The sequence below is a fragment of the Poecilia mexicana genome, unplaced genomic scaffold (assembly GCF_051168715.1).
Source record: "Poecilia mexicana isolate PSO_F unplaced genomic scaffold, ASM5116871v1 scaffold_10, whole genome shotgun sequence".
Classification (NCBI taxonomy): domain Eukaryota; kingdom Metazoa; phylum Chordata; class Actinopteri; order Cyprinodontiformes; family Poeciliidae; genus Poecilia; species Poecilia mexicana.
In genome coordinates this window covers 174653-187840 of record NW_028263379.1, presented here as the reverse complement: position 1 = coordinate 187840, position 13188 = coordinate 174653, and the positions used below count along the sequence as shown (strand labels likewise).

Genomic DNA, 13188 nt, shown 5'->3' with positions numbered 1-13188 from the left:
TGTTCACTTAAAGCATACTTTTATTTAATATATTTCTTCAAAGTGTATTTTGGTACAAGTATATTTAAGTGTACCAAATGACAAAATTGGTACAAACATGCTTTTAGTATACTTCATATATATGTATAGGTAGTACACTTAATACTTAGTATACTTAAAATGTACATACACAAATGTAAGTATATTTGAAATATACTATAGTATATATTGTTTTCACTTTCGGAAGCACTGAAATATTCCTTTTTCCAGGGAAACAACGTCTTTGTCACTTCGGCACAAGCACAGTGACAAACGTTCAGAGGATGAAAACACTAGACCCCTAGAAAAAAATCCCAACTTTCCACCAGCATTTAAGAGCACCACTTGTGCACAAATCTGAGGCTGTCCTGAAGCATGAAATGAGTCTCAAAAATCCTTGTGGACTCGTAACCAGATGTGTGCGTAAATGCAGTTTTGTCTGTGTGTATCAGGGGACTTGTGCATACTTGTAGGAGGTTTGAATTCATAATTATCAGATTTGTGAGGTTGTAGCTAAAAATTTTGTGTAGAAATTTAACGTTTGTAGAAATTGTAATTGTGTCTGTGTACTTTATTATATTTATTTATATGCATCATATTTACAAATGATGCACAAATTGTCTTTTTATGGTTTACAAACCTTATTTCACAGATACGACTATCCAAAGTTACACACAAAGATGCTTACACGGATTACAAATCCAGTATTACGCTCGCACAGGTATTTTGAGACTATTTTCACTCCATATAGATGCATCTAAAAGTTGCAGGTACCCCTGATCTACACGATAAATAATCTACAACCACTAGAATGTAAAAATACCGAGAAATTATATTTTAATCTATTATTTTATAATATAAGAGCGAAATTATACATATTTTTCTGTACAAATCGTAGTAGGCTTCACATACTCTGAGATGACGCTGTGGTGACGCAGCTTCGTAATGACGTTTACTTTCGTTGTGTCTGGATGAGACTCCTGCATCCAGCTATGGTGTCGGTCTTGAAGCTGCCCGGTCGCCAGAGGAGGACTTTGCTGCACAGCGACTGCACATCTGGCTGCTTTGCACCTCACGAGGGGTAGAACAAAGAGGCGACCCACGACTGGCTGCTGTGGAGGGCAGCTCGCGCATCTGTTGCCTGGGTGAACTAACATCACGTTAGCATTTAGCTAGCTAGTTTGTGACCTAACAATGAGCCTGTTTGGTATATGTTCCAATGTCATGTCGTGCTTGCGTTCGGAAGCAGTTCTTCACTGAGCACACGTTCACGGCCCGACAGGTTGCGCTCAGAGTGGGACCAGAAATGACTTTTATGCAACCTTAAAAAGGCAGATTTTAGGCTAGCACCGTTTTTTTTTTTTTTTAAATAATTGTGGGCTATGCGGTTACTGCAGAGCTTAGCCGCATTGCCGGCAAATTTGGAGTTTTTGCTTCCCAGTTTATCTGAATGTGTTTGAAATTAACAAAACTGATGGCGATAAGCGAGTCAATAATCAGCTAGAAGGCCGTACTGTCAATGGAATCTTTCCTGCAGATTGCTCCCCATTCTCTGGCTATTGTACTGGCCAGAGATGGAGGTGCTGAGGCATCAGCTGCAGCTGGTGTGTCAGAGAGCGACGAGCTTCCGAGACACCATACTGGTTATGAGATTTTTGCCGATTTTAAAGCAGAAAACTCTCAGCAGCATATATGGAACCAGCGGATTACTGAAGCTGTGTCGGAGACCTTCTTCCTGGGATGGATAGATGAACACGTGCTACTGATCCAGGGAAAAGAGGACCATCTGGAGGTGCTAAGAGAGGGATGGATGCGGAGATCTCTTAACCCTCCGCGGGGCTTCACCATCAAATGCTTGGGTAAGGCCTACACACTCTCCTGGGTTGTTTATTCAGGTCAATTCAAACATATTTTCTTAATTCTTAAGGAAGACTAATGAACTATTTTCATGGCATTGCAGGATTTCATGCACAACCTCAAACAAAAACTGCTCACACATGCTCGTAAAATGACAATTGTTTTTATATGTTGAAATCAATGCATTTATAGAAAGAATTGGGCAGCTAGCTTACATTATTGGAATTTCATTAAACTAGAATTTTTGAAAAAATAGCAGTCTCAGACTACCCTGCAGGATCTTATAGTACATAGGTCATTATTCCCTATTTTAGGCAACTTGGTAGGCAGGGGCACCGCAAGAAATCTTGGGCCCAGTGACAAAAAATTAAATTGCCCCCCTGTTCGCAGCTGCTGTTACAATTTCTTGAGTCTATCTGACCCATATAAAGCGTCACAATCTCAAAGGCTTGCAACTGCCTTGCTTTTGTTGGTCCAATACTGATACTAGCACAATATTCACTAGTGAATTTTACATGCAACAGTTTACATACTGTATGCAACAGTCACAAGCAATGTGCAAAATATAAATTAAGCAATCCAGACTTTTCAAAAAATATGTTGTTGCATTTTGTTCAAGCTGCAGAATATAACTTTAATTTAAAAAGTTTTTTTTTTCATATTTGTTAGAGCTGTCACTATGTCACAACAGTTTGCTATGAAACATATAATCTGTGAAAACATCAATCTCCTCCGCCTCCTCTGTGATCTGCTACTGCTGTCTAAAGAAATGCACCATTCTGACCAAAAACAACCAATCAGAACCAGGAGGAGGGTCTTGTAATTGACAGGGCCCGTTTTTTTCTACTTCTTTAAGGGAAAAACAAAACATTTTTGTGGGAGTGCCCCCTGTCGGTCAAGGGCCCTTGGAATTGTCCAATCTTTTCCCCCCTATAAGGTGCCCCTGTTGGTAGGAGAGGTCATTCCTCCAAGACCAAGAAATGCTGAACCGCAGTTGTTTTAATATATTTTTTACACATTGCATAGCCATGTTCTGAAATTATAATTCTAGGTTAAATGCTGCATTGTTTTCCTTTCTAGTCAATTTTTGGGGCCTGTTTGTTTGTTTTTTTTCTGTGAGGGTTTAATCATTCTCAGTTTTGAAAACTGCGTGTTTGGAAATAAATTAAAGAATTGCCAAGTTTTCACTTGATCTACAGTATGCAACTTTTACAAAGCTGTTTACACATTTGTTAAAGGCTCATTATTACAATTCCTTGAAGAAGCTATAGGATAGGTCTGTAAGTTATGCATATATGCAAAACACGTTCATTACTTTCAATACACAAAATCATTCACCCACTCAGCTCCTTAAGGAATGTGCTGTTTTAAGGCTACATCACGATGCAAATAAACTGCTTCTGGCCACACCCTGATAAATAAGATAAGATAAGATATATTCTTTTATTAATCTCGCAGTGGGGGCATTTACATTGTTACAGCAGTATAGAGGACAGAGCAGAACCAATATAAAAATCTATATATACAAAAAAATACAAGTGAATATAGAAATACTGAAACAGTATTGTATGAAATATAAATAAATAAATTCAAAATCAAATCAAAATTCAAATCAGTGTTTATATTTCCACCTCAGGCACATAAAAGTGGTTACAAGCAAGTCTCATTGTAGTGTGTCACAACACAAACTACAGAAAATGATGAAATTGCAAATACATTAAGGTTTTGTTATGGAAGTTCTCTATTAAGAAGTGAAGACACTGGATCAATCTGACAACAGAAATGCACATTTTGTCTCAATTTATTCAAGAAGCTCAAAACAGGTCCTTGAATGCTCCCAGAGTCTGAGAGCAATCTTACACGGTTAAAACATGCTTCTTATATCTTCACCATGAGGCACACTTTGTACAACGCTCCACTTCATCAGCAGCACGTCTCACAGCTGTGTGCTTTCACATCTGGTTTCCGTGAAAAGCAAAGTTCCTTTTACCTAAGTGAGTCAAAGCAAAAAGTTCAAGTTTAAAGTTTTTTTTGGCAATAGTTAGTATACAACATGCCTCAAATATTGATGTATTAAAAATTCAGGGGGATGTCACAGTCTCGTATTGTAATATTTACATTTTGGGACAGAAAAAAAGAATACTTTGTACTTAATAGATTTTTTTGTTAATCTTAGTCACTCAAAATTAATGATGTGGCTCCCTTTCCAGGTGATGTCTCTCCCATCAGTATGTCCCCTATCAGCCAGTCGCAGTTCATCCCACTGGGAGAAGTTTTACTATTGGCTGTCTCTGCTATGAACTCTGCCCACAAGACTGTCACTCAAGAGGCTCTAACAGAACACCTGCAGACATGTTTTCCAGGTAACACAAGAGACTGTCAACACAATTCACTGGCATCTATTTAGATTATTCAATTTACACTTGGTTAAGGCATAAACGGCAAAAATATGGATCGAAATCTTGTAGAATGTTCAGTCATTTTACTTTATAGAAAAATCAACAAAACAATGGATAACAAACATTAACTTGACAGATGAAAATATTAACTTTGCAAAGCATTCAGAAAAGTATTAAAATTCCATTCTTTGATAGATTCATTGCAAGCACAGCTGTCTATCTAAAGACAGCCGTAGACCGTCTAATTTAATGACCAATCCTGAGCGTACATAGCATAGCACTCTCTCTTACACAAAAAAGTACTGTTAAAATAAATAAAATTTCTAAAATAAATGGTGGTATGCAACAAGTTACAAAAAGTCGGAGGTGTATTACCAGGTAACAGTGTGTGACGCTAACATGTAGTATATTCTGGTGGCCTGTCAGATCTATAATGCACAAGGGAAAATCCTTGTACAAATACATCAAGAGTTGAGGAAATGGAAAATATTTTCTTGTGTAGTGACGTTGGTGGTTGTATTGGGTCTTTTAATGAGTTTAAAATATATTTGTTAATTCTGTAACTTTTCTGATATTTTCTTAGGTGTTCCTACACCAACAGAGGAAGCTCTGCACCACACACTTAGCTTACTGGTCCGGGAACGTAAAATTTACCCAACACCCGATGGATATTTCATTGTAACTCCTCAAACCTACTTCATCACCCCAAGTCTTATTCGCACTAGCTCAAAGTGGTACCATTTAGATGAGCGAACTTCTGACAGATACCAGAATCAGAAACAACAGCGGCATCAGCAAACTCAATGCATCTCTCCTCTTTCTGGCACCATAACACCATCCAATTCAGGGGGGTTTCTTGATTGCACACACACAAAGTCCAGCCAAAGCCGCTGTGCAGGAGGTGATGATTTTTTTTACAGCAGTGGTTATCGTGCAGATGATCCACCCAGCCACCACACTACACTTCAGCGACGGTCTCCGAAAGAACACAGAGACGCATACTCATCACAGTACTCCCCACAAACACCTTCTCAGCAAGCAGCTGGCAACTCAGAAAAGAACCGTAGTTCCCTGGGAATTCCATTTAAGGCAGACACCCTCACCAAGCACCGAGGAGGGCCTGTTGGAGGAGGAGGATGTGGGGACTTAGACAAACAAACGCTGGGCAGTGCTACAGGTGGGAGAAAGTTTGGTTTGAAGTTGTTTCGTCTGAGTTTTAAGAAGGATAAGACCAAGCAGTTGGCTACCTTCTCTGCACAGTTTCCCCCTGAGGAGTGGCCACTCCATGACGAAGAGGAACCCAACCACTTGCCCCGTCATGTAGAAATGGAAATTATACGTAGAATCAACCCTGACCTTACGGTGGAAAATCTGGCCCGACATACAGCAGTTATGAAGAGACTTGAAGAAGAACGCACTCAGAGGAGCAAAGCATCATCAGCAAATCAGAGCTCCAGAAGTAGAAGAAGTGGGGGTAGGCACAGAAAGCAATCTCAATCCAAACTCAGTCGCTCACAGAGTAAGACAAGGGCATTCCGCTTTGAAACAACTGATGGTACCCATTTAGAGCTAGTTGACAAAGATTATAGAGGTTACTCTTCCTCACTTGCACGATCACCAAGAGAGCAAGCACTGGCTGTGGAGCGTCAAAGAACTCGACATCACCTTGCACACAGCATTCCCAACATCCTTGACTCATCTCATCTGCCTGTCACACCAGAATGGGATGTATCTGGGGAGCTGGCCAAGCGCCGCATGGAAATGCCTTTCCCTGAGCCAAGCCATGGTCCATCAACTCATTATTCCAAAGTCCACCGCTCACACTCTCATACCCAGGAGAGAAAATCAAGGAATGAACGCAGTAGCAAGGCAAAGGAACGTTCTAGATCTATGGACAATTCTAAAGGGCCGCTAGATGCTGGCTTGATTGAACCACCACCTGATTATTATGATGACCGCAGTCATTATTTTACTGATGATTGCACTCTACGAGATAATCAAAGCTCATCTCACTACACTCGAACCACACCACCTTCATCTAAGATTGCAGCCGATTCTGCTGGTTTGGATGGTGCCAGAAATTATGAGAAGATTAAGAGCAAGGACAGTTTACCAACATACTCACCCAAACCTCTATCTGCGTCCAACCCCTCTGAGGATTATTTTCAGTGTACTGGTAATTCTGAAATTGCTCTTACAACAACAATTATATTAGGAACTCAAGGCAAAAACAGCCACAGTGGATTAATAGCAAACATTGCTGACAGGCAAACAGAGAGACAGACTTCCAGCCCCTCAAATGAGGATTTGTCAAATGTTGGACCTAAAGGTGGAAGTCTACCTCCAATACCTCTGTCTATCCCTGACCCTGCAACTTCAAATGGACAGCCATCCCACAGTGCCTCTGTTGGCCAGGAGAAACACAAGGAAATTTTTAGTAAAGATACGCTCTTCAAGCCGCCTCCCAGCCTCTCGCTGCCTGGCTACAGCTCCTTGAGGAAACCTACAGTTCTTGCCTCAATTACTCTATCTTCATCCTGTGATGCTCTTGATTCCCACAAAGGATTTGATGCTCCTAAACCACTTATAACAACTTTGTCTGTTCCCAAACAGGGAGTGGAGGCCACATCTAGTGCTGCAGAGAACTCTTTTGACTACTACAATGTCTCGGATGATGAGGAACTTGAAGATGAAGGGACTAAAGTTCAAAAAGGAGAGGAAAAACCTAAAGGACGTGTTTCTGAGGTGGAAGGATGTGGAATAGGGACCATGCAGTGGCTGTTGGAGAGAGAGAAGGCAAGGGATTTACAAATGAGATTTGAAAGAACCCTTACTTTCTCTGGTGTTCAAGGAAACCATTCAGAGCCCCGCCAGAGCCAGCATTCAGTCCACTCTGCTAGACTTGACAGTATGGACTCCAGCTCTGTCACAGTTGACAGTGGATTCAATTCACCACGGTGAGAGCATTGGCATTAATGCTTTCTTGCAAAAATTTTTTAAATCTATTTTTTGCATTTGTCTGCAAATGTTTATTATATCAACCCTATTCCTTATTACTTTCATATTATTTCTGTTAGTTTATTAAACAGTTTTATGTAGTCTCCTTTCCTACCAGATTCATACACACTCTTTTAGGGATGCTCTGATCAGGTTTTTTGCTCCCAATTCCGATACCGATCATCCATGAGGCCGATCTCTGCCGATCACCAATCTTTGCCGATTGCCTGGAATGGCTGCTAATTTTTCGCTTTAGGTAGAAATGATGCTATGTTATCTGGAAAAATTTAAAAATTATCTGGCAATAAACTTAATTTAGATATAATAGACATACAGGTGCTGGTCATAAAATTAGAATATTGTGATAAAGTTCATTATTTTCCATAATGTCATGATAAAAATTAAATTGTCATATATTTTAGATTCATTGCACACCAACTGAAATATTTCAGGTCTTTTATTGTTTTAATTTTGATGATTTTGGCAAACAGCTCATGAAAACCCAAAATCCCTGTCTCAAAAAATTAGAATATTATGAAAAGGTTCTCTGAACGAGCAATAAAAATAATCATCTGAATCAACAAAGTAACCTGAAAAAGATTCCTGAGGCCTTTAAAAACTCCCAGCCTGGTTCATTACTCAAAACCGCAATCATGGGTCAGACTGCTGACCTGACTGCTGTCCAGAAGGCCATCACTGACATCCTCAAGCAAGAGGGTGAGAAACGGAAAGAAATTTCTGAACGAATCGGCTGTTTGCAGAGTGTTATATCAAGGCACCTCAGTGGGAAGTCAGTAGGAAGGAAAAAGTGTGGCAGAAAACGCTGCACAACGAGAAGAGGTGACCGGACCCTGAGGAAGATTGTGGAGAAGGGCCGATTCCAGACCTTGGGGGAAGCAGTGGACTGAGTCTGGAGTAGAAACATCCAGAGCCACTGTGCACAGGCGTGTGCAGGAAATGGGCTACAGGTCCTGCATCCCCAGGTCAAAGGTCAAGCCACTTTTGAACCAGAAACAGCGGCAGAAGCGCCTGACCTGGGCTACAGAGAAGCAGCACTTTGGACCACTGTTGTTCAGTGGTCCAAAGTACTTTTTTCGGATGAAAGCAAACTTTGCATGTCATTCGGAAATCAAAGTGCCAGACTCTGGAGGAAGACTGGGGAGAAGGAAATGCCAAAATGCCAGAAGTCCAGTGTCAAGTACCCACAGTCAGTGATGGTCTGGGTGCCATGTCAGCTGCTGGTGTTGGTTCACTGGGTTTTATCAAGGGCAGGATCAATGCAGCAGCTATCAGAAGATTTTGGAGCACTTCATGCTTCCATCTGCTGAAAAGTTTTATGGAGATGAAAATTTAATTTGGTCTGGAATCGGCCCTTCTCCACAATCTTCCTCAGGGTCCGGTCACCTCTTCTCGTTGTGCAGCGTTTTCTGCCACACTTTTTCCTTCCTACTGACTTCCCACTGAGGTGCCTTGATATAACACTCTGCAAACAGCCGATTCGTTCAGAAATTTCTTTCCGTTTCTCACCCTCTTGCTTGAGGATGTCAGTGATGGCCTTCTGGACAGCAGTCAGGTCAGCAGTCTGACCCATGATTGCGGTTTTGAGTAATGAACCAGGCTGGGAGTTTTTAAAGGCCTCAGGAATCTTTTTCAGGTGTTTAGAGTTACTTTGTTGATTCAGATGATTATTTTTATTGCTCGTTCAGAGAACCTTTTCATAATATTCTAATTTTTTGAGACAGGGATTTTGGGTTTTCATGAGCTGTTTGCCAAAATCATCAAAATTAAAACAATAAAAGACCTGAAATATTTCAGTTGGTGTGCAATGAATCTAAAATATATGACAGTTTAATTTTTATCATGACATTATGGAAAATAATGAACTTTATCACAATATTCTAATTTTATGACCAGCACCTGTATTTTAATACATATCTAAAATCTTTTTTCTTTTTTTTTTTTTTTTTAGTTACATGCTGCATCGCAGATGTTCAGCGTGAGAGTTCACTGTCTGGTGGAGGTTGAGTGGTGCTAAGTCTGTGAAATATTACCACCAGTAGAGCGTAGCGGTGGTCCAAGAGCGAGATCAGAACCAGCGTCTTACACCGCCAGCTCGAAAACTTGAATTATTTTTCTGTTTATTTGTTTAGCTTTCTGACCGTGATGCTAATCCAGGTGACGAGTGTTGGTAGTTGAGCGCTGCTTTACCTGCCGCCCCGGATGTCCCTTTGTTCCTGCATTAAGCCTCGATATAGCCAAACTCCATCAAGTGCCTCTTTTTTAAATGCCATATTATATTCGTTGTGTTTGATGCATGTTGATGTGCTTCACTCCCGATGTAATTTTCCGCCGCAACACGCAAACTTTCCCATTCTCTTGGAGCGTTACAGTTCCACACGACAGGATTTGTTGCACATTGTGAAGGAAAGAGGAGATGAGCTGCACATGCAGGCTGAGAAGTGAGATAAATGTGATGCGATCACTGATCATACACTTTTTCATGGAAATCGGCCGATTATAATAGGTGGCCGATCGATCGGCACACCTCTACACTCTTTATCTTTGTGTCTTTTTTGAATTTCCTTATAGGGATATTATGTAAATTCGACATTTTTGAGCATCATGTTATAATCATCCAAAACATACCTGGAGTGTTGTCTTGATTGTTTCATGCATGTTTGAGGAATCTTTGAATGAACGTGGCAGCCATTCAACTGTGCAAAACTCCTGGGTGGCTGTAGCTCCCTTTGAGAGGCAGCTCATCCTCAGAGCTGCAGTTTCCAAGATGCAGGTTTCAACAATATAGATCAGCCCTCCCCTCGACTCCCCCACTCAAATCCTTCAGACTAGCCAGCAAACACCGGGTGCATCTTTTGAGCTATTTATAAGCCACTTCTTATTGCAAACTACAAACGTTGTCAAAGGGTTAATAGACAAGTGATGTTTTGATGACTTCCTGAAGGTGGCGTTTCAGAATGAACATTTTTAAGAGACTAAAGCCCAATTTCAAAGTATTAAATTATGAAGTTAAATACATATAGCATTTTTCTAACAACTGAAGGTAACACAGTTACTTGATTGTGCCTAGAAAACACATACTACTACCCCTTTAAATATACTGCGTATTAACTCTTGTTAAAACTGCACATTTGTTTTACTGGCAAAATAGCTACCATCTCTGTAGGGACATCTTTTCATGTTTTGTGTCTGTCTTTTCAGAACAAGGGAGAGCTTAGCATCAAACACCTCTTCAATAGTTGAAAGTAACAGACGTCAAAACTTAGCCCTGAGTCCTGGACACCTCAGCACCACAACTGGCAGCGGTCCTCCTTTTTCCTTCCGTGCTGTTTCAGAATCTGCCACCACTCAACAGGAGAAACTACAGAAGCCCACTACCTGCCTTGCGTCAATCACCAGCGTCTAGTATCAGAACTAAGGGCTGAGTGAAGCACAAAGTCGGTGAAAATGGACAGAAAATCCTAGAACCGCTCCACCTGACTGCTACACCATGAAACTGACGGACTGAACTAGGGAAGCTGTGATGGGTCAACCATGGGGAAAAAGGATCTAGAACAGTTCTTTTTCTGTCTTGCAGATATCAAAATGTGCAGGCATCAACAAAGACATGCACAAATGAACTGTAACCCACTCGTTAAATTCGGTCTTTTACACACCAGTACTCCAGCATTTTTTTAATCATATATATTTTGGTTGAGGCATGTGTGTGTCAATAATATGTATTATCTGTAATCTCAGGTTTATTTTTTTTTTCAATCTCATTTCTGTTTTTCCTGGTCAGTGTATCTCCTGCTGGTGCTACACAAATGAGAGCTGTAGCTCTGCTGAGTACTGTTACTGATGCATTCTATTTAGTTGGCTTTTTCAGCTCTGGTGTCATATTAGCCACTTGCAGACACCCTTTAAGGCAAGACAGCAAGAAAAAAAGATTTTTCACACATTGGTATATTTTGTGGTAATTTAACATTCACAAGTCTAATTTCCAGATTTTCTGTAAAACTAACAATTTGTTGATCTTACACTTTTTCAGATAATGTGACAAGTCTTCTAGGTTTGAAAGTATTAGAAAGCAATTTTTACAGCTTTCTAAAATGTGACAAATTTGTGGTTTTATTGCCTTCAAAACTATTTTTTGGTAAAGAGAATGTTAAAGACAATTTTTACTTCTGCCAATTTGGTGCTTCTTAAACAGAGCTTCTTTACAGAAAAGCTTATAAATTTGATGTCTAAAGCCCAACGATTTAGAAAATGTTCAGAATTAGGTGCATTATTATAAACAAATAAGTAACTGTAAAGGAATTTTCTTTTTCCCAGCACTTTCTGATCTATTTAGGAAGTGTACTAGATGACTATCTAGTAACAGAACCTGTAACACATTTATAACAATAATATTCAGGAAGGAGGTGAAGTCAGATGGTTAAAAGCAAGCCTTAGTAATTAGTTCTATTTTATTTCAACTGTGAATTGAAAAATGGATGTTATACATTGATGACCACCTGTGTGTTGTAAGTAATGCACTACTTTAAGAAAATGAGACATTAAATTAATAAGGCATTTAAATTTATTTATATAGTGCCTATTTACTCAAATATTCTCTGAAGGCACTCTTTAAAAAGAAGACATATCAAACATTTTATATCCATAAAATGTACAGTTTCATACTAGCTAATAACTCATCCAGTTAAGTTCAATTTCTAATCAAAATTGGTGGGACAAAAAAGCTTTCTAAGGAAACCCAGTTGGTTGCTTTGAATCACTGACTTTGAAACACTCATTTCTCTTGAATAAGCAGGTAGTGATAGTTATTTGGGTTGCAAACAACTATCCAAAGTTAACAATTGCATTGTTAACTTTGCAGCAATCCCTCATAGTGAGAATGCATACAGCCACAGTGGAGACCTCCTGTTTTAAATGGTAACTGAACCTATATAGTGCTTTTCCATTCATTTTACCCACTGAAAGAGCTTAACCCAGGGTTTCCCCCCTGAAAACTTGCTAAGCCTGGTGGTTGGGGCGCTGAGGCGGTCCACCGTGTTTTTGTATTAAAAAACTGTGGTAACACTTTATTTGACGGGGTGTGTATCAGGCTGGCATGACACCGTCATAAACATGACATAGCATCTGTCACGAACATGAAGGAGTCTTTATGAATGTCTGACTGTTGTCATGAAGTGTCATTTGGTAAATAACACTTTTAATGCAAAGTTGCTGTAAAAGTTGCATTAAAAGTCCATTAAAAATGCCAACTTTGCATTGACTTGTCATTATTTACAAAATCATGCAAAGTTGGCATTTTTAATGGACTTTTAATGCAACTTTTACAGCAACTTTGCATTAAAAGTGTTATTTACCAAATGACACTTCATGACAACAGTCATAAACATTCATAAAGACTCCTTCATGTTTATGACAGTGTCATGTCAGCCTTATGCACACCCCGTCAAATAAAGTGTTACCAAAACTGTTAAGCAGTAAAAATATTACTGGGTAATTGTATGTTATGGGAAAACATCGTCAGTGAAATGCTGTTTAAACCCACAGCTAGTCTTAAAAACAACAAATCAAAAAATACAATTAAAATGAATATCAGTTATTTGCACTTCTGTTTAATCCAAATTATGTCAGCACCTCCATAAGGCCCCCCAGACCTTCATAAATGCTAACATCTTAACACAGACCACAGATATATAAATATAGCATTTGTTAATTGAAATTATCAATGCTGCTGAATGTGATGTAATTGTTTCAGCACATATAAATTAAAAGACTTTAAATTGTTTTACATTTAAATGTACGATTTAAAAGTTCAAAGAACAATATTCATAGATTGTTTTGTTCCCATAGCTACAATCTGATGCTGTGAGTTTAATCTTTTAGTTTGAACTCAGATACAAATTAG

The 13188-nt window shown here is 39.4% G+C and overlaps 1 protein-coding gene across 3 annotated transcripts; it reads left to right on the top strand.

The window, feature by feature from the left end:
- Positions 1 to 963: 963 nt before the first annotated feature.
- On the top strand, positions 964 to 11907 carry LOC106905607 (storkhead-box protein 2-like). 3 transcript variants are annotated; one of them, XM_014970530.2, is made up of 5 exons: positions 965 to 1163; positions 1706 to 1877; positions 4086 to 4238; positions 4858 to 7231; positions 10491 to 11907. In XM_014970530.2, exons 2-5 carry the CDS (start codon positions 1829 to 1831, stop codon positions 10693 to 10695), a joined length of 2781 nt encoding a protein of 926 aa, XP_014826016.2. In that variant the 5' UTR covers positions 965 to 1163; positions 1706 to 1828; the 3' UTR covers positions 10696 to 11907. The 3 variants fall into 3 exon arrangements, with proteins under 3 accessions (XP_014826014.2, XP_014826016.2, XP_014826015.2); XM_014970529.2 differs by having other exon boundaries at positions 1703 to 1877; XM_014970528.2 differs by having other exon boundaries at positions 964 to 1877.
- The last annotated feature ends 1281 nt before the right edge of the window (positions 11908 to 13188 follow it).